Source organism: Dipodomys spectabilis, unplaced genomic scaffold (assembly GCF_019054845.1).
Source record: "Dipodomys spectabilis isolate Male_0828 unplaced genomic scaffold, ASM1905484v1 ptg000506l, whole genome shotgun sequence".
NCBI lineage: Eukaryota > Metazoa > Chordata > Mammalia > Rodentia > Heteromyidae > Dipodomys > Dipodomys spectabilis.
In genome coordinates, this window is record NW_024871183.1 from 1720719 (window position 1) to 1744767 (window position 24049).

General features: G+C 38.8%; 1 protein-coding gene across 3 annotated transcripts in view; it reads right to left on the bottom strand.

Annotated features, from left to right (window-relative positions):
* Mfn1 (mitofusin 1) overlaps positions 1-24049 on the bottom strand; it is a 60365-nt gene that overhangs the window by 13007 nt on the left and 23309 nt on the right. For all 3 annotated transcript variants that reach the window (XM_042669810.1, XM_042669809.1, XM_042669811.1), the window contains exons 10-15: positions 17897-18018; positions 16208-16334; positions 15824-15928; positions 14736-14838; positions 14363-14592; positions 6057-6209 (exon numbers count right to left, since the gene is read on the bottom strand). In XM_042669810.1, coding sequence (XP_042525744.1) covers positions 6057-6209; positions 14363-14592; positions 14736-14838; positions 15824-15928; positions 16208-16334; positions 17897-18018 — 840 coding nt within the window. The remainder of the gene's footprint in view (positions 1-6056; positions 6210-14362; positions 14593-14735; positions 14839-15823; positions 15929-16207; positions 16335-17896; positions 18019-24049) is intronic.

Sequence of the window (24049 nt, forward strand, 5' to 3'; positions counted from 1 at the left end):
ATTAAAGGGGGGATGGGAATATTGTTTAGTGGTTGAGTGTTTGCCTAGCATTCATGAAGCCCTAGGTTTGATTCCATAGTACCACATAAACAGAAAATGCCGGAAGTGGTGCTGTTGTTCAAGTGGTAGTGCCAAAGCAAAAGAAGCTTGGGGAGCCGGGCGCCGGTGGCTCATGCCTGTAATCCTAGCTACTCAGGAGGCTGAGATCTGAGGATCATGGTTCAAAGCCAGCCCGGGCAGGAGAGACCGTGAGACTCCTATCTCCAATAAACCACCAGAAAACCGGAAGTGGCACTGTAGCTCAAGTGGTAGAGCGCTCGCCTTGAGCTGAAGAGCTGAGGGACAGCGCCCAGGCCCAGAGTTCAAGCCCCACGGCCGACAAAAAAAAAAGAAGCTTGGGGATAGTGCCCAGGCCCTGAGTTCAAGCCCCAGGACTGGCAGAAAACAACAACAACAATAAAAAATAAAAACCCATAGAAATTACTTAACCAAAGATCTGAAGGACTTCTATTATGAAAACTTAAAAAAAAAAAACAAAAAACAAAATTGAAGTAGACTTAAGGAAATGGAAAACTTCCCATGCTCCTGGTTGGAGAGAATTAACAGTATAAGTGGCAGTTCTGCCCAGAGCAACATACAAATTAATGCAATATCCATCAAAATCCCAACAACTTTCTTCAAAGAAATAAAGAAATCAGACACCATGCTGCCATGCCATGTGTGTCTCTGTGATCCTGTACTCTGTCCTGTCTCCTGTCTCATCTCCGATCATCATGGCATACCAATTCAGCTCCATTGTCTGATTTGGTTTGTTGGTATTGTTTTTGTTCTTTCTTCTCTGGCCTGTTTCCTAACTGTGTTAAGTGTATTTGGGGGCTGTAGGCTTTTGGAAAAACTGGTTGCGCGCATCCTGCTAACTGTGTATAAAGACTCCAAAATTCCATTTACCTAAATGTGGCCTCTGGGATAATTCACCTTACAACAGACGGGGGCACGTCCAGGGCATCTACGTTCCTTGAAGCTACTGGCCAATGGCCTTGGTGGACCAGCTATCAGGGGACAGAAACCTCTACAGAGGAAGCGTGCCCCTTGAGAAGTTCCAGGGCCCTGTGATCTTTCCACCACTCTAAGGTTACCTGCTCGTTGATGCTGGACATGCCATCCAAACATCTTTTTGGAGTCACTTAGAAAGCTTCCGGAAGTAAGTCTCTTTCTCTGTCCTGCTTATGTTTATGTTTTTCTGAAACCTGAGGGCCAGTCCATCTGGAAATTGAAGAGGATAGGGGAGCAGATGTGCTCAGTAACTGGCTCTTCTTCCTCTCATGCTGATGGGGTTGGGAGGTTCTGGTGGAGCTGATTGGGAGTGGCTCACTCAGCAGACTCTTGAACTGTGGAGAGTTCTGCAGCCTCTGATGGGATGATCTGGTGATCAAGTCCCACCAAGAATGCTCTCATACAGTAGTGTTCTGGATATGGTTGTGTTGGGGTTTGCCTCACCTCAACCAGCTTTTTTCTGTATTTGTCCTGGTCTTGAGTTTTTCGTTATGTTTGGTCTTGTGTCTCTATGAGGAAACTCAGAGCCTGCCTATGTGCTGTGTTCCCTTCTGCAAAGAAGCAGTTGGGAATGTGCAGGCAGCTGAAGACCTGGTTCAAAACAACTAGTTAATGTTAGGTGGTGCAGTGGCAGAGTGCTTGCTTTGCATGCATGAGGCCTTGGGCTCAAATTCCTCAGCACCATATATGAGAGAAAAAGTTGAAAGTAGCGCTATGGCTCAAGCTGTAGGGCACTCACGTTGAGCTGAAGAACTGAGGGACAGTACCCAGGCCCAGAGTTCAGGCCCCAGGACAAAAAAAAAAAAATTGTAAAGTGCTCCTGGCAAAAGACTGGGAGTGTCCTGTGTCTCTGTCCCCCTACCCTGACCCTATTTAGGCCTGGAACAGCATAGGTGCCAGGATGCTATGCTGCCATGCCATGTGTCTCTGTGATCCTGTCCTCTGTCCTGTCTCCTGGCTTATCTCTAGTCATCATGGCCTCCCAATTCAGTTCTTTTTTTTTTTTTGGTCCAGTCGTGGGGCCTGAACTCTGGGCCTGGGCACTGTCCCTCAGCTCTTCAGCTCAAGGCTAGCACTCTACCACTTGAGCCACAGTGCCACTTCTGGCTTTTTTCTTTTTGCTTATGTGGTGCTGAGGAATTGAACCCAGGGCCTCAGGCATGCAAGGCAAGCGCTCTACCACTGAGCCACCTTCCCAGCCCCCAATTCAGTTCTGATGGAGAGCTGATTTGGTTTGTTGGTATTGTTTTTGTTCTTTTCTTTCCTCTCTGACCTGTCTCCTAACTGTGTTAAGTGTATTTGAGGGATCCAGGCCTTTGTAACAAGTGGCTGTGAGCAGCCTGCAAACTGTAATAAAGACTCCAAAATTACATCTAAAAAAAAAAAAAAAGAAAAGAAATCAATCCAAAAATTCATATAGAATAATAAAAGACCCAGAATAGCAAAAACAATCCTTAGTATGAAGAATAGTGCTGGAGGAATATCAATACCAAACTTCTAGCTTTATTACAAAGCAATAGTATAATAGATACAGCTTGGTACTGGCATAAGAATACGCTGGAGACAAGCAGAAAAGGTCAAACGCTATGTACATATGACCATATAAGATGATGTTAAGTGAAATGAACCCCAAGACAGGGATGTAAGTGTTTTTATTTCTTGCTATTGTTTTTAACGTATTTATAATGTACTATGTGCTTTTGTTGTTTCTTTTGTATGTTCTTCCCCCATGGTTTAACCCCTGTTTTCACTGTATTTGATTCTGGTGCCCTGCATCTTGTATACACACTTTTCTAATTTGGGGAGGGGAAGGATAAAAACAAAATGCTTAGATAGGGATACAGGATGACCCATTGTAACAATGAGATGTATGAACTTTACAACTTGGTGGGGGGGGGGAAGGGAGGGAGGAGTTGGAGAGGTGGGGAAGGAAGGGATGGTAATGGAAAAACAAAGAAGGAGGTAACAATGCTCTATAGGAAATGCACTCATTACCTTACTCATGTAAGTATAACCTCTCTGTACACTATTTTTACAATAAATAACGTATTTAAAAAAAGACCCAGAAATAAGCCCACAAACACATAGCCACCTAATATTTGATAAGGGAGCCAAAAACACAGGTTGGAAGAAAGCCTCTTCAAATGGTGAAGGCAAAATTGGCTATGTGCACAAAATTGAAGCTAGATATTCATATATCACCTGCACCAGAATCAACCCTAAATGGATCAAAGAAGACAATGTAAGGCCAGATACTGTGAAAATATTACAGGAAGGGGTAGAGGAAACTTTAGGCCTTCTAGGAATGGGTCAAAATTTCCTAAATAAAGATTCAGAATCACAATAAATCAAGGAAAGACTGGATAAATGGGACTGTATCAAACTGAAGAGCTTCTGTGTGGCAAAGGGCAAAACTAGCAGAGATAACTAGAAAGCCTACAGAATGAGAGAAAATCTTCACTATCTATGCATCAGACAAAATCATTGTATCTAAAATATACTTAAGAGCTCAAAAAATTAAGCCTCCAAAAAACAAAGCTTGAAAAACTCAACAATCCAATCAATAAATGGGCTAAAGACTTGAAGACAGATTTCTCAGCAGAAGAGAAAAGAATGGCCAAGAGACACATGAAGTTCAACATCTCTGGCTATTAAAGAAACGCAAACAAAAACAACATTGAGATTCCAACTCATTCCAGTTAGAATGGCTATTTTCAGAAAAATTAACAATAACAAATGCTGGCAAGGATTTGGTCAAAAGGGAGCTCTACTACACTGTTGGTGGGAATGGAAACTTGCTCAACCACTCTGGAAAGCAGTGTGGAGTTTCCTTAAAAGTCTAAACATAGAGCTTTCCTATGACCCAGCAATTCCACTCCTGGACATTTATCCAATGGACCGCAAACAAGGCCACACTAATGCCACCAGCACAACCATGTTTACTGCAGCATTGTTTACCATAGGCAAGACATGAATCAACCTAGATGTCCCTCAGTGGACGAATAGATCAAGAAAATGTAGAATATAGACACAATGGAATTCTACCAATGCATCAGAAAGAATGATATTGTACCATTCATAATGAAATGGAAAGACTTGGAAAAAATTATATTAAGCAAAGGAAACCAGAGCCAAAGAAACAGGCTGCATGGTGTTTCCCTTATGTGGTAAAACTAGAAGGTGCCTTTAAATATACAAGTAAATACACTGAATGGTTAAATTTTTTATTTTTAATATTTTGTCAGTCATGGGGCCTGAACTCTGGGCCTGGGCACTGTTCCTCAGCTCTTTAGCTCAAGGCTAGCACTCTACCACTTGAGCCACAGCATCAATTCTGGCTTTTTCTGCTTATGTGGTGCTGAGGAATTGAACCCAGGGCTTTATGCATGTAAGGCAAGCACTCTACCACTGAGTCACCTTCCCAGCCCAAATGATTAGAATTTTTTTAAGTTAAATTAAAAAAAAATATATTTATATGCACACACACTGAGACATGATAATTATATAGACTTTCACACTCTGAAGCCAAGGGAAGATATGCAGAGGAGTGGTTGACAAAAGTTCAATAGCTATGTGCAGATAGATGATCATATAAAATAATATTCTATGAAATAAACTCCAAGAAAAAAAAGAGACATGTTTTTAGTTGCCACTGTTGCTGTTTTTGTTTTCTTTTCCTTTTGTGTTGTTTCTTACTTTGTATTTGGAGGGTAAGGGAGGGCACATAAAAGGTGGAACAAAGGTGAACAAACACAATAGTGATACTCACTAGATACCATGTGGAAAATGAACCTGATATCTCGTGGGTGGGGATGGGAGGGAGAGAGTGACAGAAGGGGAGACATGGTTCAAAAAGAATTGTACTCATTACCCATTACCTTATTCATATAACTATAATCCCTCTGTATATCAACTCTACAATAACAATTTAAAATAACTGTTTTATCTTATATATTTCTGCATATATTCCTATATATTCTGAAGTATATAAGAATTTTTAAGCTTTCCCCACCCCCCCCCCCACCCCCAGTCCTGGGGCTTGAACTAAGGGGCCTGGGCACTATTCCTGAGCTTCTTTTGCTCAAGGCTAGCACTCTACCACTTGAGCCACAGTGCCACTTATGGCTTTTTGTGTTTATATGGTAATGAGGAATCGATCCCAGGGCTTCATGCATGCTAGGCAGGCACTTTACCATTAAGCCATATTCCCAGCCCAAAATACATAAGAATTTTTAACAAGAACTACTATTAAAATTATTGTTAATATTTTAAGACAGACATCCTTTCTTTCTGTAAGGCTAGACAAGACACAAGACTTATGAACCAAGGGCCTTACACATGCTAGGCATGTGCTTTGTCACTAAACTACCATTTCTTTTTATTTATTTATTTATTTATTTTTGTCGGTCGTGGGGCTTGAACTCTGGGCCTGGGCGCTGTCCCTCAGCTCTTCAGCTCAAGGCGAGCGCTCTACCACTTGAGCTACAGCGCCACTTCTGGTTTTCTGGTGGTTTATTGGAGATAGGAGTCTCACGGTCTCTCCTGCCCAGGCTGGCTTTGAACCGCGATCCTCAGATCTCAGCCTCCTGAGTAGCTAGGATTACAGGCGTGAGCCACCAGCGCCCGGCTAAACTACCATTTCTATCCCTCTAGACTTTCCTTGTTGCACAAGCGTGATAATAGCACTCCTTTGTATGTGTGTTAAGAAAATAGGGCTGGGGATATTATAGTGGTACAGTACCAGATTAGCATTTCCAACGTCCAATCCCCAGCACTGCCCTAAAATCAACAAATAAAAAATATCCAGATAGTTGGCAGTGTTTCTTTCCTAAACACAGACATGTATACATTTACGATTAGAGATCTGTGAAATTCTTTGTTAATACTTTTTCTTTAAAATTTTCATACTACTTTATAGATTCTCAAAACAGAATATACCTTTCTTTTTATCTTTCAATAAGCACTTTTGCAATAAGTTCAATTTTGCTAAAAATGTTTCTTACCACTCCTCCAACAACTATGATTCCCACAGAAGTTCTAGATGTAAGAGAAGCTAATCCTGTTATTAAGGTGATCATGAGCTCCTCTTGTGCTGCATTGTCTGCTGTTCCTGGATTGGCAGGAGCAGTGGGAGTTGAAGCTAAAGATCTAGGAAGCTGAGAAGCAGAGAGAGGGGGGAAAAGGGTATTACAATCAAACAAAACTGTTATATAAAATCACTTTTGAAAGTTTTAATTTATCTTTAAGTAGTTGTACAAAGAAGTTGCCATTTAGCAAAGCACTTTATGAATACAATATATCTTAATTAATGTTACCCTTTCTACAATCTCACCCATCCGCTCCCCTGCCCACCCTTTCTCATACTCTTCTTAATTTTGTAGGATATACATTGGATTCTTGGTTGCACTTTCCGCCTCTTCTCTTCATTCCCCTCCTCCTTTCTTCTCATCCCACCACACCCCATTAGAGTACCCACTTCCTGGTGTTTTATTTATTTATTTTTTTTGGTCCGGTCGTGGGGCCTGAATTCTGGGCCTGGGCGCTGTCTCTCAGCTCTTCAGCTCAAGGCTAGCACTCTACCACTTGAGCCACAGCCCCACTTCCGGCTTTTTCTTTTTGCTTATGTGGTGCTGAGGAATCGAACCCAGGGCCTCAGGCATGCAAGGCAAGCGCTCTACCACTGAGCCACCTTCCCAGCCCCTCTGGCGTTTTATTTAGCAAAACGTTGATTTTGGCTTTCTAAGACTCTCCCTTCAATGCACTATATTTCAGTTAATATATACACCATCCAATGTGTTTACTTATGAATTTGTAAACTAAATCTATCTTCCTGGTCTCTCTGGGCCTGACTTATTCACTTAACCTAATTTTTTCCAAGTTGTTCTATTTCCTTACATTTGGTATAATAGGTATAATAATGTGGTATCTATACTACATTTTCTTGATCCATTCGTCCACTAAGGGGCATCTGGACTGATTCCATATCTTGGCTATGGTGAATAGTGCTGTACCTTGCACCAGCATTAACTAAAAATGGATTAAAGGCCTCAATGTAAAACCTGAAACCATGAAACTACTACAAGAAAGAGTAAGGGAAATACTAGGGTTCCTGGGCACAGGTAGAAACTTCTTGAATAAAGATCCAGAAGCACAGCAAAACCAAGGTAGACCTGATATATGGGACTGAATCCAACTAAAATGTTTTTACATGACAAAGGACATAGCCAACAAACTAAGATGATGTCTATAGAATGAGAGAAATTATTTGCCAGTTATATACCAGACAATGGCCTAATATCCAGCATATACAGAGAACTTAAAAAAGTTAAGCCCTCATAAAATTAACCAACAACCCAATTAGCAAATGGGCTAATGAGCTACAGTCTTCTTAGAAGAAGTAAAAATGGCCAACAGACACATGGAGAAATGCTCAACATCTCAGGCCATAAAGGAAATGCCTAAATCAAAACAACCCTGAAATAATCAGTGAGATTCCACGTCACCCCAGTTAGAATGGCCATTATCAAGAAAACAAACAACAGATACTAGTGAGGATGTGGCCAAAAGGGAGCTCTAACATACTGTTGGTGGGAATGTAAACTTGTTTAACCACTCTGGAAAGCAGTATGGAGGGTCTTCAAAAAATTAAACATGTAGCTACCCTATAATCTAGCAATTTCACTCCTGGGCATTATAGCAGCAAATCTATTGTTAAAAAAACAAAAAACAAAAAAAGTTTTTCAAGCCTGTAAACCTAACTACTCAGGAGGCTGAGATCTGAGGATCACAGTTCAAAGGCAGCCCAGGCAGGAAAGCCCATGAGACTCTCATCTCTAATAACCTACTCAGAAAACTGGAGTGGCACTGTGGCTGAAGTGGTAGAGCCTTGAGTTGAAGAGCTGAGAGACAGCACCCAGGCCTACAGTTCAAGCCCTTGTCACAACCAACACACACATACAAAAAACAAACAAACAAAAAACTTCAAATAATGAATATGCCAAAAGTACACAATTAAAAATGGACTGAAAATTACTTTCCTCTCTTCCTCCTCACTCCACCCCTACTTATTTAAGGTGGGGGTCTACATAATGTAGGCTGGCTTGAACTCACGATCCTTTACATTAGCCTCCCAAGTGCGGGGATGAGGTATATACCACACTGAATATTATTTTCTATGACAAAGTCTAAACTACCATTAACAATAATAAAAATTTTAATATATGTAGTAGAGTCTATTTATAACAGTAACTCTTATTAGGAATTAAAATCTTATTTATTTTTAATAGTTGAAGATAGCTCAGTGGTAATGCATGTGTTCAGCATGTGTGAGAAGCTGGATTCAATTCCTAGCACCCCCCTAAAAAAAAACACAGTAAAATAACAAAAACAATAACAATAAAACAAAAACAAAAACAGTTGTCACATCAAAAGCATAATCTTTATAACAAAGGAAGCAAGCATATCTCAGGTAAGTTGGACTTCAAAAACCTTTAAACTGGAGCTGGTAAGGTGGCTCAGTGGTAGAGTGCTTGCCTTGCATGCATGAGGCCCTGGGTTCAATTCCTCAGCACCACATAAGCAGAAAAAGCCAGAAGTGGTGCTGTGGCTCAAGTGGTAGAGCACTAACCTTGGGCTGAAGAGTTCAAGCCCCATGGGGCCTTAACTTTGGGGCTGGGCACTGCAAGCACTGTACCACTGAGCTACCTTCCCAGCCCCAATAACACAATTTTTAAAAATGAAAAGATTTGCTATTTTACACAAGAAAGCACATGAAGAGACGTTCAAAATCAGTTAATTAGGGAAACGGAAATCAAAATTAGGAAAAGAGACAACTTCATACCTACTAGAATAAAAGACAGACAATATGGTTAAGTTTTTTTTTGTTGTTTTTTTGGTTTTTTTTTTTTTTTTAAAGAAAAGCTGGGAACCAGGCCCAAACCAATAATCTTAGCTACTTAGAAAATAGAACTAGAAGGATTTTGGGCAAAAGTTTCTGAGATAAAAAATTAAAGATAAAAGATAAAAGCCAGGCGTGGCTGCACCCATTCTTTTTGCAGGGGGGTGAAAGGGGAGGAGGAGTGTAGGAAGAGTTGGTTATGGGACTTGGGACTTGAACTTAGGACCTAGGCATTGTCCCTGAGCAATTTCTGTAAAGGCCACTGCTCTAACACTTTTAGCCACAGTACCCCTTCTGGTTTTCTGGTGGTTAATTGGAGATGAGAGTCTCATGGACTTTTCTGCCTGTACTGGCTATGAACCACCACAGCCTCCTGAGTAGCTGAGATCACAGGCATGAACCACCAGTACCAAGCTTGCATCCATTTTTAAGATTAAAATGCACCAAAATCATTTAGGGGGGCAAATGAGGCTGGTTAGATACAAAAGGAGATATTTTGATATTTATAGTAACTATCAAAGGGCCAAAAACAAAAGTAAAAACCAGGAAGTAGCACATCTCCTTTGTAATGTTAAGTTACAAGGTAAGGAAATAAGGGAGGGCTATCTATATCTGCATTCTCTTGTACACAGGAAGAAATTGTCTAAAATCTACTTTGTTATTTTATAGGAATGGCTATCTTACCCTTGAAATGGTAAACAAACAAACACCAACAAAACCCAGGTGACTCTTCATTCTACTGGTTAAGTAAAATTAGAATGAATTGAAAGGTAAGTTTGAGAAAAGAAGTTATTTCTTTTCTTTCTTTTATTATTTTTTTTAACTTATGTAGCTTCCACATATAAGGGAAAAATTGCTTGTGTTTTGGGTGGGCTTTACCTATCTTGCCCAACAAAACTTACTGTTTAAAGATTAGGAGCATAGATATAATAGGTACAGCTTGCCATTTTGAGCTGGGCTCCAGTGGCTCAAGCCTATAATCCTAGCTACTCAGGAGGCTGAGATCTGAGAATCATGGTTCAAAACCAGCCCAGGCAGGAAAAATCCATGAGACTCTTATCTCCAATAAACCACTCAGAAAACCGCAAGTGGCAAACTCTACTATAAAGCCATAGTAATCAAAGCAGCTTGGTACTGGCATAAGAACAGATCTCAGGACCAATGGAATAGAATTGAAAACCCAGAAATGATCCTACAGACCTATAGCCAACTAATCTTCGATAAGGGAGCTAAAACAATAGAATGGAAGAAAGACAGCCTCTTCAGTAAATGGTGCTGGCAAAATTGGTTAACTACTTGTAGAAAACTAAAGCTAGATCCTTATATATCACCCTGCACCAGAATCAACTCCAAATAGATCAAAGACCTCGGAGTCAAACCAGACACCCTGAAAACATTACAGGATGGAATAGGAGATACCCTAGGTCTCCTTGGCTCAGGCCAAAATTTTCTTAATAGAGACCCGGAAACACAACAAATCAAAGAAAGGTTGGACAAATGGGATTGCATGAAGTTGCAGAGCTTCTGCATGGCAAAGGACACAGCTAACAAGATCAATAGAAAGCCCATGGATTGGGAGAAGATCTTCACTAGCCATACAATGGACAAGTGTCTCATATCTAAAATATACTTGGAACTCAAAAAATTAAATCCCCCAACAACAAATCTCCAAAGAAACAACTGCCCAATAAATAAGTGGGCTAATGACTTAAAGAGAAACTTCTCTGAAGAAGAAAGAAGGACGGCCAATAGACACATGAAGAAATGCTCAACCTCCCTAGCCATAAAAGAAATGCAAATCAAAACAACATTGAGATACCACCTCACCCCAGTTAGAATGGCTATAATCAAGAACTCTAACAACAACAGATGCTGGAGGGGATGTGGACAGAAGGGAACCTTACTTCATTGTTGGTGGGAGTGTAAACTTGTTCATCCACTTTGGAAAGTAGTATGGAGGTTCCTGAAAAGACTTCACATAGAGGGCTGGGAAGTTGGCTCAGTGGTAGAAGCGCTTGCCTTGCATGCCTGAGGCCCTGGGTTCAATTCCTCAGCACCACATAAGCAAAAGGAAAAAAGCCGGAAGTGGCGCTGTGGCTCAAGTGGTAGAGTGCTAGCCTTGAGCTGAAGAGCTGAGGGACAGTGCCCAGGCCCAGAGTTCAGGCCCCACAACCGGACCCCCCCCCCCCCAAAAAAAAAAAAAAAAGACTTCACATAGAGCTCCCCTATGACCCAGCAATCCCACTTTTGGGCATTTACCCAAATGTTTACAAACAAGACCACACTAAAGCTACCACCACAACTATGTTTATTGCAGCATTATTTACCATAGCTAAGATATGGAACCAACCCAGACTTCTCTCAGTAGATGAATGGATCAAATGTGGTATATATACACAAAGGAATTCTATGCCTCCATCAGAAAGAATGACATTTCCCCATTTGTTAGGAAATGGAAAGGCTTGGAAAAAATTATATTAAGTGAAGTAAGCCAAGCCCAAAGAAACATAGGTCCCATTGTTTCCCCTATTTGCAATATCTAGTATATGTATGAGTCAAGCAGAAAAGGTCAGATGTGATGTTAGGAAAATGAACCCTTAGATATGTATTTAAATGTCTTCTTCTTTCATGCGATTGTTTCTAAGGCATTTATAAGATTATTTCTTTGTTGCTTTGTATGTCCCTCCCCCACAGTATAACCCCTGCTTTCACTATATTTGATGTCGGTATAATTTGTGGAGGAGATGGGGAAAACAAGTAGTTTAAGGATACAGGTGGACCCGTTGCAACTATGAGAAGTACAAGTTGTCATGTCGAAAACGAACTTTACAACTATGGTGGCGGGGGGCGGGGGGGGGGGGGGGGGGGGGGGGGTGAGGGAGGATGGGGGGGAGGCTGGGAAGACATGTGAAGGGTAAACAAAGGAGGAGGCTGCAATGCTTGATAAGAAATGTACTCATTATCTTGCCCATGTAATTGTAACCCCTCTGTACAATATGTTCACAAAAAATAAAAATTAAAATTAAAAAAAAAAAGAAAACTGCAAGTGGCACTGTGGCTCAAGTGGTAGAGTGCTCACCTTGAGCTGAAGAGCACAGGGACAGCGCCCAAGCCCAGAGTTCAAGTCCTACGACTGACAAAAAAAAAAGAAAAAAAGAAATTGCCATTTTGAGGTTTTTAATTTCCATTTCCTGCATGGGGAGTAGAAAATGTGTCTCTTTCAAACATACTGCTGCTTTGCTAAAATAAATTCTTAGTAAAATTTAAAAGAACCAGGTGCCGGAGGCTCAAGCGTATATTCCTAGCTACTCGGGAGGTTGAGATCTAAGGATTGCAGTTTAAAGCCAGCCTAGGCAGGAAAGTCCATGAGACTCTTATCTCCAATTAACAACCAGAAAACCGGAAGCGGTGCTGTGCCTCAAGTGGTAGATCACTAGCCTTGAGCTGAAAAGCTCAGAGACAGTGCTCAGACCCAGAGTTCAAGCCCCATGACAGACCAAAAAAAAAAAAAATTAAAAGAACAAATTGGATGAGGTAATGTATACTTGACTGTCATCATAGCTTTGCATGAAGCATAATTAAAAGGATCAAGGTCTAGGTCAGCTCTGGAATAAACAGAAGACCCTACTTGAAAAAGGGCTAGGGACACAGCTGAAGTACAATGTCTACCCAGCCAAATGAAAAGTCCGGAGTTCAAATCCCAGTACTCAAAGGGGTAAAACGGCATGCAGGTGGGGGATGGGGGGTGGGGGGACAAAGAGAAGCAAGGCACTTCAGCCTTGAGTAAAAAAGCTATGGGAGAGAGCATAAAGTCCAGTTCAAGCACCAGTATTAGCACAAAAAAATAAAACGAAGAAAAATGTTAAAGTAATCTCAACCTAGCATTTAACTCCTTCCTATAGATATACTTCAGAAGAGAAACCACATGTCCACATAAAAACATTCATGCATGTTCATAACAGCATTTTTCATAGCCCAAAAGTACTAACTACCATAATATCCACCAACTGATGATAAATGTATTAAATCAGAAATAGAATTAGTTGGCCATCAGAAAGAAGGAAATATTAATACAGACTACAATACTGATTCCATGATAAACCTTTCATATAAAAACCATTCCATACCCTTTATAGGGTAGTTGAGAGACTAACAGAGTGACTCATGTAGTAGGACCCTGAATTCAAAACTTAGAATAGTCAAAAAATTAAATTAAATTAAGAAATCCAGAATATGGTATTAGTGGTGGTGGTTTTGCCTTTGGGTTGTTTTTGTTTTGGCTTTTCTTTTAGGAGGGACAAAAGGGGGGGGGCACAGAAATGGAAGGAAGAATGATACACAAATGCAGTCATATATTCAGTATACAGTAGGTGAAAAATGAACTACACAACTTGTAGGTAGGGACAGGAGGGGGAAACTGGGTGAAAGTGAAGGAAAGGGTAACATGGTCAAAAAGAATCGTACCCATTTACTTATGAAATTGTATAACCTCTCTATATAACACTTTTATAACAATAAAATTACAGAAAGGACAAATCTATATTGACTCAAGACAATTAGTAGCGAGGTTCAAGTTAGGAAGGATGACTAACTACAAGTGGGCAGAAAGGGTTCTTTTGGATGGAAATATTCTAAAGATCAATTATGGCAATGATTTTATTACTTTAAAATTTTCTCACAATTATTATGGAAATATATTTGAAAGTTTTTTTAAAGCTTCCAGTTGTTTCAATTTATTTGAATCCTGAAAATAAAATATTTTAATAAAGTAAGTTTTGAGAGTTGGTGCCAGTGGCTCATGCCCAAAATCCTAGTTATTCAGGAGGCTGAGATCTGAGGATTACAGTTTGAAGACAAGATTCTGTCTCCAATTAACCAGCAAAAAAAACCCCAAAAAAACTGGATTAGAGGCATGGCTCAGTTGTTTGTGGGCAAAGATCACAAAGTCCTCAGTTCAAGACTCATAAAGAAAGTTTTGTACATCAGTGGCTCACACCTGAAATCCTAGCTACTCAGGATGCTGACATCTGAAGCTCAGGGTTCAAAACTATCCTGGACAAGAACTCCATGAGACTCATTTCCATTAACCATCAAAAAACCTAGAAGTGGAGATGCAGCTCAAGTGGTAGAATGCCAGCCTTGAGTGAAAATCTAAGGTACAGTACAGTCCAGGCCAAGTCCAAGTCCCAGTGTCAGCACTAAAATAATACAGTAAAAAAAATATAGAACCATTTATAATAGTACCAGGTATATCCTTTGTAATGACTTTCCCATAGCTATAGTCCATTTAACTGAGAAATATCTTTATGAGATAAATATTAACTTTAAATACACAGATTTGGTGAAGTCAGTTTGTTACAGGAAACTGTATAACATTTATGAGTCTTAACTAGTAGATTCAAAGATACATACCTGAAATATCGGCTCTGACAATCCAAGCAGCACCCTCTGAGCATTTGTAGGGCCCAAGAATCGGTAAACAAGGGAAGACCAGCCCAGGGAAAAATGAAATACAATATCCTCTTGAAAATCTGAACATAACTTGTGGCAATTTAAGTCATAACTGAGATCAAACTTCTTGCAAGGGATCAGTGTATGAAGCTTATTTTGTATGCCAGCTGGAAGTAATGGTTTCAAATTTTCTAGAAAGAATAAAATTATTATACTTATTTTCAAAAGTTGTAATTAAATGTTTTATCATCAACAGAATATCCAAAATATAAAACCTTTTACTAATAATAAAGAGAAGGAAAACTACACACTACATTGTACTCATAAATATTACCAATAATTTCTTGCTGGGATTGAAGCATTGAAGCATTGACTTCACTGGTACACCGATCTGCTAAATTTCTTCCCATACCATCTTCTATGTGCTTATTTAATTCCTGTATAACAGTGGTAAATGTTCACATTATTTTTTCTCCAAAGTATACGTGAGTTTTTAAATACTTCATAGTAAATGCTAAAACTGCATTGTTTCTATGCTGCTGAGAATTGAACCCACAGTATCATGAATGAATGCTAAGCACATACTCTACAACTGGACCACAGCTTCTTTGTGGTTTTTGTTTCAGTTTGGTTTTGGGGTTTTTTTTGGTGCTAGTACCAAGGCTTGAACTCAGGGCCCAGTGTTCTTGCATTCCCATGGCTGGCCCTCTACCACTTGAGCCATGATTCTAGTCTGGCATTCTGCTGGCTGAGATGAAATCTTAAGACTTTTCTTCCCAGACTGCTATAATTCCTATTTTTTTTTCCATCCATTTTCTTTATAATGGCTGTTTTAAATTCTTATCTCTTTATTCTAACATCCAGCTCATTTCTCTTGTCCGGTTCCATTGATTAGTTTGCATACTGACCAAGAAGACACTGAATGGGCAAAGTATTAAATAAATGACATCTGGGTGGTGGTGGCTCATGCCTGCAATCCTAGCTACTCAGGAGGCTGAGATCTGAGGTTCGAGGTTCAAAGTCAGCCCGAGCAGGAAAGTCCATGAGACTCTTATCTCCAATAAATCACTAGAAAACCGGAAGTGGCACTGTGGCTCAAGCTGTAAAGCACTGGCCTTGAGCTAAAGAGTGCAGAGATAGCACCTAAGCCCACAGTTCAAGCCCCAAGTCCGACAAATAAATAAATGAATAAATAAATGACAATACAAATAAGATGAGGAAATTACCTAGTGTGTGTGTGTGTGTGTGTGTGTATGTGTGTGTGTCCCAGTTTTACAGATAAAATATCACAGACCTTTCTGCCCAGGCTTGCTATGAACCATGATCCATGATCCTCAGAACTCAGCTTCCTGAATAGCTAGAATTAAGGCATGAGCCAAAAGTACCAGCTTAGAAAAACTTTTAAACTAAACATTAACTTACACTTTTATACACTTTCAATACACTTGGAGTAGGATGAAACTCAGAACAAAATTCATCAACCAATACCGACAATCGACAAATTTCATCTGTCATTGCACAAGAAACCTGAAAATATTTTTAAAGAATCAGTTAAAAGAATAAAACAATTTAAATTATACAAGGGGTAAAACTGATTGGAAAACATTCACAAAAATGTCATTATAACTAAGGAAAACAATTTAGACCAATCTACACTACATAGTGAGATCCTATCTCACATATAAGATTATCAAGTACTAGAACAATCAAACTGAGAAAAAAAATACTCTTTTAAGAAATAAATTTTTTTTACTGTCATAAAAAATAGTTCATTTCCAGATATTGTGATCACACAGTTATTGTTACCTTGTTTGCCACCTCTTCAGTAACTTCCTTTATTTTTTTCTTAACATCTAATGTTAAAAGGTTCATCTGATTCCGGATAAAGTCCAATCTATCAATCTGGTCTTCCCTCTCTTCCATTGAATAAACCCTATTATATTGTAAAGACGGATCAATATCCAGAGTATATTACAATCTTAATGCAATTAAAGAGGAGCATTTATTTATGTATTAAACCTTCTATTTACATGACCCAAGGGGGGGAAATCTTTATTTCTATATCTCAATAACTGAGAGGATTCAAATAGTATTTCTTTTATTAAGTGCTATATTATAGATGATTTGATTTGAATACTGTCACTGTTTGAACTTGATTGATTAGAATTCTAAGTCTTCAAATGCTTCATAGACATGAATAGCAAAACAAAAGTGAATAGAGATTTTTAGTTCATAAACAAGTAGTAGTAAACAGTAAGTAACCTGGCAAGCCAAATCCAACTACATGCCCATTTTTGTTAAACCACTAATTGTTACCTATCATTTGTAGTTATACTTCTATCTCTATCTATCTATCTATCTATCTATCTATCTATCTATCTATCTATCTATCTATCTATCTGTGAATAAATATAACTGTTCAACTAAAACTACTGAAGTAACAGATGCAAGAGAGATAGCATGGCTCCTAAGTGTCTGGAACATTTAGAAAGTTTGTTCATTTATAGATTATACAGAAAAACAAAGACTTGAAATCCTTTTAAGAAGGTTGTAAGCTGTAAGAGTTCCCAAGACATTGTATGTTTCCCTGAACTGGCTTAAACTTACTTAAGTTCCAGTCAAGGCTATATCTCATAACTTTTGCCACATTTAATATATCTTGATCTTTGTTTTAAGTGTACCACATTTGTAAGAACTATACTTTCCTGTGTTTCTTTTTTCTTCTTCCTTCTCCTCCTCCTTCAGTCTTTTAGCGATAGTCTTGCTGAGTAGCCATGCCTCACCTTGAACTCATAATCCTCCTGTCTCATACTCTCAAGTTACTAAGCAAAGCGCCCACCCCCCCACACACGCATGCACGCGCACTCGCACTTGCACGCGCGCGCACAACACACACTTTTTTTTAATATTTATTTTTGCCAGTCCTGGGGCTTGAACTCAGGGCCTGAGAACTGTCCCTGACCTTCTTTTGCTCAAGGCTAGCACTCTACCACTTGAGCCACAGCACCACTTCTGATTTTTTGTTTTTATGTGATACTGAGGAATCAAACCCAGGACATGCTAGGCAAGCACTCTACCACTAAGCCACATTGCCAGCTCCGCAAAACTATATTTTTCGCAAATCATATTTCAGGCAATAATTTCCAAATCTATAAGACTGGGTCATGGGTTAGATGAAAAAAAGATCACTTGATCAGGACTTCTTCCTAAAATGCTGCTTGAAGAAATGATTCTTATACTGCTTTAAAGATACTGTAAAGCCACTAAACATTGTGAAGTCACAATTTATATACACAAGAATACTGAGATCCTGACATGTCTAAAATTATGAAATTAATATTTTACTTTCAAATGTGCATCTAAAAATATACAAGTAGGTACCAGTTACTTCCACAAAGTTGATTTTCGTGTAGAAAATACTTATAGAACAATTTAAAACCTTAGATTTGACACAAAAATCTAATTCTTTTATGTTGCAATAAAATAAACTCATACCTTTTCTCTGCTGCTGCCACGTTTATTGAATCCATTATGTTTTTCACAGTATCTAGTATCTGTTTAGCTCTGATAGTGTGCTGTTCAAACTTTGTTTTCACTGCTGACTGCGAGATACACTCCTGCGAGGGGCCCAAGCCATAACACATTACTGTAATTCCATCACAACATTTCAGGAATTTAAACACAAAAACTTGCTGGTTATAATTTAAACCAAAACAAAAATAAGTATAGAAGATAAACACAAAAAACACAAGTTAGAATTATATAAGTTAAAAAAATTAAAAGATTCAAAGTAAAAAGGGCATTAACAGCAAGTTTATTTCTTTGTGTATTATTACACAGTAATGTGGAATGGTTTGACTATATATTAAAACATAAACAAAGGGTAAAAAATAAAGGGTACTATTTCCAATGTTAAAAAAGCTTTCTCCATCAGAATCACCAAATAACCTATTCGAATCACCTGTAACCAAACCGTAGCCTATCTTGGTTTCATATTTGCAATAGATAATCTACCTAAGTTCTTGAGTTATGAGTTAGAATTTTTTATTTAAAAAGTTAGTTTGAGAATATTATGATTCATTTATGACTACAGAAAAAGATTTCTATGTATTTAAATGTAAACAGTTTAAAACATTCTTTTGTGCGTGTGAGATTGAATTCAGTAAAAACCTTTTGCTGTCCCTCAGTTTTCTTGATCATGGCTGACATTCTACCACTTGAACCAATTATTTCCAATCCAGTGTTTTGTTAGTTACATGGAGATGGAGTCTCATGGGCTTTTGTACCTAAGCTCAATTCAAACCTTAGCCATCTAGGTCTCAGCCTCAAGAGTAGGTAGGATTACAGGTGTGCTACCAGGATCCAGATGAAAATTATCTTTAACTTAATATTTTAAGTTGTTTATGAGAAGTTATAATTAGAAGAGAGAATACATCAGAATACATCACATATAGTGATGTACATAACTATTTTGTAAAATTTTTGTCTCAATTTTCAACATATGCAACGTATCTATTTTTATCATGATTCATGATCAAAAGCTTACTTTTTTATATTACAATTGGGCTCATTTTATTTTTTGCAACATACAAAGTCAAATTCTGCAATGATAAAACATTAGCAAACAACTGTAACTGTTTATAAAAACATACTACCTGGTTTTTAAGCAATCTCAGAAATGCTAAGTAATGCTAATTGTTACAATAGATTATTTTGCTAGAGTCATAATTATTTCTTCTCTGTTTCCTCTGTCTCCCCCCACCCCCACACTCACTTAATTTGGTGGCTTTTTTCCTCCTATGTAGGCATTCTACCACTTGAACCTTGGGCTTTTTTTGGGTTATTTTTTGTACAGGATCTTGTATTTTCACCGGGGCTGGCCTTGGACCTAGATCCTTCTACCTAAGCCTCTCATGTAACTGAGACTAGAAAGAGGCACTACCATACTTGGCATTTGTTCAGGCTGGCCTCAAATTGAAATCCTTCCAATCTCCACCTGTTGAGAAGCTCAAATCAATTAGAGATGTGTGCCACTACACCCATCCCATTTATTCTCTATGAAAAAAAAAATATATATATTTTATTTTTTTTTGTCGGTCATGGGGCTTGAACTCTGGGTCTGAACTCTTTTCCTCAGCTCTTCAGTTCAAGACTAGTGCTCTACCACTTGAGCCACTGTGCCACTTCCAGTTTTCTGAGTGGTTTATTGAAGAATAAAAGTCTCATGGACTTTCCTGCCCCGGCTGGCTTTGAACCTTGATCTTCAGATCTCAGCCTTCTGAGTAGCTAGCATTACAGGCATGAGCCGCTAGTGCCTGGCATTTTTTAAACTAGGGATATATGTAATTTCTCTAATACTGTTATGAGTTCATGTTCTCAAACCTCTTTATATATTCAATATAAACTGTGGTAACGACTTTCTGAAGTGCCATACTTCCCTTGTCAAAATAAGCAGCTTTCAGGGGCTGGGAAGGTGGCTCAGCGGTAGAGTGCTTGCCTTGCATGCATGAGGTCCTGGGTTTGATTCCTCAGCACCACATAAGCAAAAAGAAAAAAACCGGAAGTGGCGCTGTGGCTCAAGTGGTAGAGCGCTAGCCTTGAGCTGAAGAGCTGAGGAACAGCGCCCAGGCCCAGAGTTCAGGCCCCACAACCGGACCCCCCCCCCCCAAAAAAAAAAGTAGCTTTCAAGCTTTAAAAGGTATTCATTTAATTCTCTACTAATGCATTTTTTATTCTGAAATCATTGGTGTTTTATGGTCATATTAAATGTACTACTTATAACCTAACCTATATTTAGACTGTCTTTGAATTATTGTGTGCTCCATTCAGACAGAAAGAGCTGATAATCTTTTCACCACATTGGCTCCTTTCTTCATTATTTTCTTTGAAGTACTAAAAAAAACAAACAATTGCCCTCTCTAGGTGTAAGGCATGTGATAACTTATTTAGTCAATCATTTATATAGACAACTCAGAGTCCATTCTTTAATCAAATCATCTAGCTTCACTTCTGTCTAGGAAGATCATTTATGCCTTACTCATCTTCACTGATCTTTGAAGGATTAGGGATTAGTTACAGTATTCCTGTGCTGGTAAATGTTCCACAGATTTCTTCTTTATAATATCCAACAATTACCCAACATATGTAAACATTTAAATTATAAACTATTTTTAATGATAAACACAGCTCCAATTTATTTTCAAATAATTCTGCTTTATAAATACTCATCCACAAAAATTACAGAGAAAACACAAAAATAATTTTAAAAGGAAAAAGTTAAAAGAAATTCTAAATTCCTCGATGAAGCAGATCTAGATATCAGCAATGAAGGTCCAAATATGTAGATAACAGCACATTGTTAGAGCTAGACTAGACAGAAACAAAAAGATCTCAGAAGTTATTAGGCAATATGTTACCTTCTGATACAAAAGGATATGGTGAAGAATATAAAAGGAAAAAAAATATTTTCCTAATTAAAAAGCACCCCACACTGGTATTCCTATTTACCTGCAGGATACTGAGAGACAATCTGGAAAACTAATAGTGAAGGAATCTCCACTGGAAACATACAGTGTACATAGTTGAGATTTTAATTTTTCCAAAGGCTTAAAATAGTATACCAAGCCAAATTTTAGTTCCATCTTGTCAGAATAGTCTACAGAGTGCTTTAAGACTTATTAATGATTGAAAACTTAACTGATAATCGAATCCCAATTCATTTTTTGCTTTCTTAGTAACATCTAAAGAAACAAATAATTAAGCAGTCAGTAAAGCACTTTTTGTTAAGAATATGTAAGTAAAACTTAAAGCCAATAAACTTGTCACTTCTCATCAACTTCGTAAATATATTGAAATAAGAAAAGTGTACAGAAGAACACCAATATACTTTTTATTTAGATGTTAACATCAAGCTTCCTTTGTTTACCTGTTCCTCTCCTCTTTTTACTACATATACACATACACACAAAGATATATCCATCCATCCATCTGAAACATAGTCTCACTAAGTTGCCTAGGCTGGTCTTGAACCCCTGTTTTAAGCTGCTTTTGCTGAAAAGCTTGACATCTCTGCATTGCATGTGTGTCTGCTCAAACCATTCTCCCCACAATCACTTTGTCTTTATGTTGGGTTCCAAGGACAGAACTGATATTATCTTCTGACAAGGATCCAAAACTATCCTTAAGTAACAATAGAGAGAGCCTCCCCAAGATAAATCACTCACCTGGCTACAATGACTTGCTTATCCTTACCAGTGAAGACAAAGACAACTTCTCCAGAACCATCCACCAAACAAGAACTAAAATAATGACCAATCACAATCAGGTCATACTTTGACCAAAAGTGTCTTAACTCCCCATGTTCCTTTATTTAAAGCTAAAGCTCTTGTAAGTATCCAGAAGATTGACTAGAGTTGTTTTGCCCTGGCATTACCAAGTAATAGAACAGATCTCTTTTTACTGTACTTCACCGTCTATTTATTTAGCATAAAGGGTTAGTGGCCAGATTTGATACATAGAACTCCTGGTGTTTGGGCCTGGAGCCAAAAAACTCCAGTTTTCTGAGTTGCTGGACTACAAGTATGCATGCTTCATACTTATATAGTTAGGACTCATCATAACCTCAGTAAGGTCTACCTGGGGGAAGGCAAGGCAGACTCTTCCCTTCTCTTGGCTAAATCTCTACCCAGTACTTATGTCACCCAGGTAACTGGTATCCCTGGAGGTCACATCCTGTGCCGTCCCATCCAACTGGGGGAGTGTCATAGACTAAGGTCACATCCAAATCTGGTGTGGCCACACCTTCCCTCACCTGGCCCCACCTTATCCCCACCCCTTCCCTACTTAATCCAGACCAGACCTTCAGTCCAGTGCTCTCTACCATGCATGGTGGGGCAGAAGTTCAGTAAACTTCCCTTCCTGTTTGAATACAGTGTGGTATTCTCTTCATCAGCAACCTATTTTAATTTACCTTACAATTACTAAACACTACAAGTCAGGTTTGGTGAAACACCTATAGTCCCTGTTATCTTGGAAGCTGAGGTAGAACAGTAACTTACCAGTTGGAAACTTGAGACCTCAACTCAAAACAAAAATATCATTATCTGTCTTCTAAGAAAGTATTTCCCTATGTAATCATGAACTATTTTCAAAACACCATTTGGACACATCTACTGCCTAATACAATCTATGTTCAAAATTTACCGAGCACCCCAAGAATGTCCTCTATAACAAATCCTGACTATTTAGAAAAAAGAGATTATGCCTCTTTCCTAAAGATGAGGCTCAGTGGTAGAGTACAAAAGCTAAGCAAGCCTTGAGTACAAATGCTAAGCAAGAAACCATGAGTTCAAGCCCCAGTACTGGCACAAGAGGGAAGGAGGGAAGGAGGGAAGGAGGGAAGGAGGGAAGGAAGGAAGGAAGGGAACGAAGGAGGGAGGGAGGGAGAGGAGGGAGGGAGGGATAGCTATAAAATTACAATGAAATAAATGGGGGAAAAAGTACATCAGAATGTACAACTTGTTTGTAAAATATCACTTATTCAAATGCAGCTTAAAGAGACTAAGAGTTGGGCATGTTGGCTTACATACATAATCCAGCAATTTGGAAGGCAGAAATGAAATAATTGTGGTGTGAAGCAAGTCCTGGCAAAAAGGTAGAACATATGTATCTTAAGACACAAGCTGGGTATAGCAATGCACATCTGTAATTCCAGTTATTCAGGAGGCCTAGGAAGGAGGATCAAGATCTGAGGTAGACAGGCAAAATGATGAGACTCTGTCTGAAATATAGCTAAAACAAGAAAGGGCTGGTGGTATGGTTCAAGTGGTAGAACACCCATCTAACAAGAGTAAAGGTCTGATTTCAAACCTCAGCACCCCTCCTCACAGATTTTTCTTTTCTTTTCTTTTTTTGAAAGAACTCAGGCCTGGGTACTGTCCCAGAGCTTTTTTGCTCAAGGCTAGCACTCTACCATCTCTACCACTTGAGCCACAGTGCCACATCTGGCCTTTTCTGTTTATGAGGGATAGAACCCAGGGCTTCATGTATGGTAAGCAAACATACCACTAAGCCACATTCCCTACTCCAGATTTTCTGGATTATTCTAACTTCCAAGCTTTACAGAACTCAATTCTTTAAATGTCCAAAAAATACTTAGCTCCTTTAGAACCAAAAAACATTGAAGTAGCTCATGACAAAGATCAAACTGATTAAAATAACTTGGCACAAAGTTTTTCCATAAAAATGGTAAGGCTGCAAAGAAAAATAAATCCCTAAAACAATGAGAAAATGTGAGGAAGTGAAGGTGTGGCTAAGGAAAACTAAGGAAATGAAAAAGCGAGGCCCTAAGAAAAAGAATGTAAATAAAGGTTATTAGTGAGACTACAACATAACAGAACCAAAAAATTAGTAATCAAACAGTGGTTAAAAAAAAAAAAACACAACAAAAAGCCCCCAAAAAAACCAAAGTGCTGGGCGCTGGTGGCTCATGCCTGTAATACTAGCTGCTCAGGAGGCTAAGATCTGAGTACCAAAGGTCAAAGCCAACCTGGGCAGTAAAGGCCATGAGACTCATCTCCAATTAACCTCTAGAAAACGGGAGCGGTACTGTGGCAGTGTTAGCCTTGAGCTGAAGTGCTGAGGGACAGC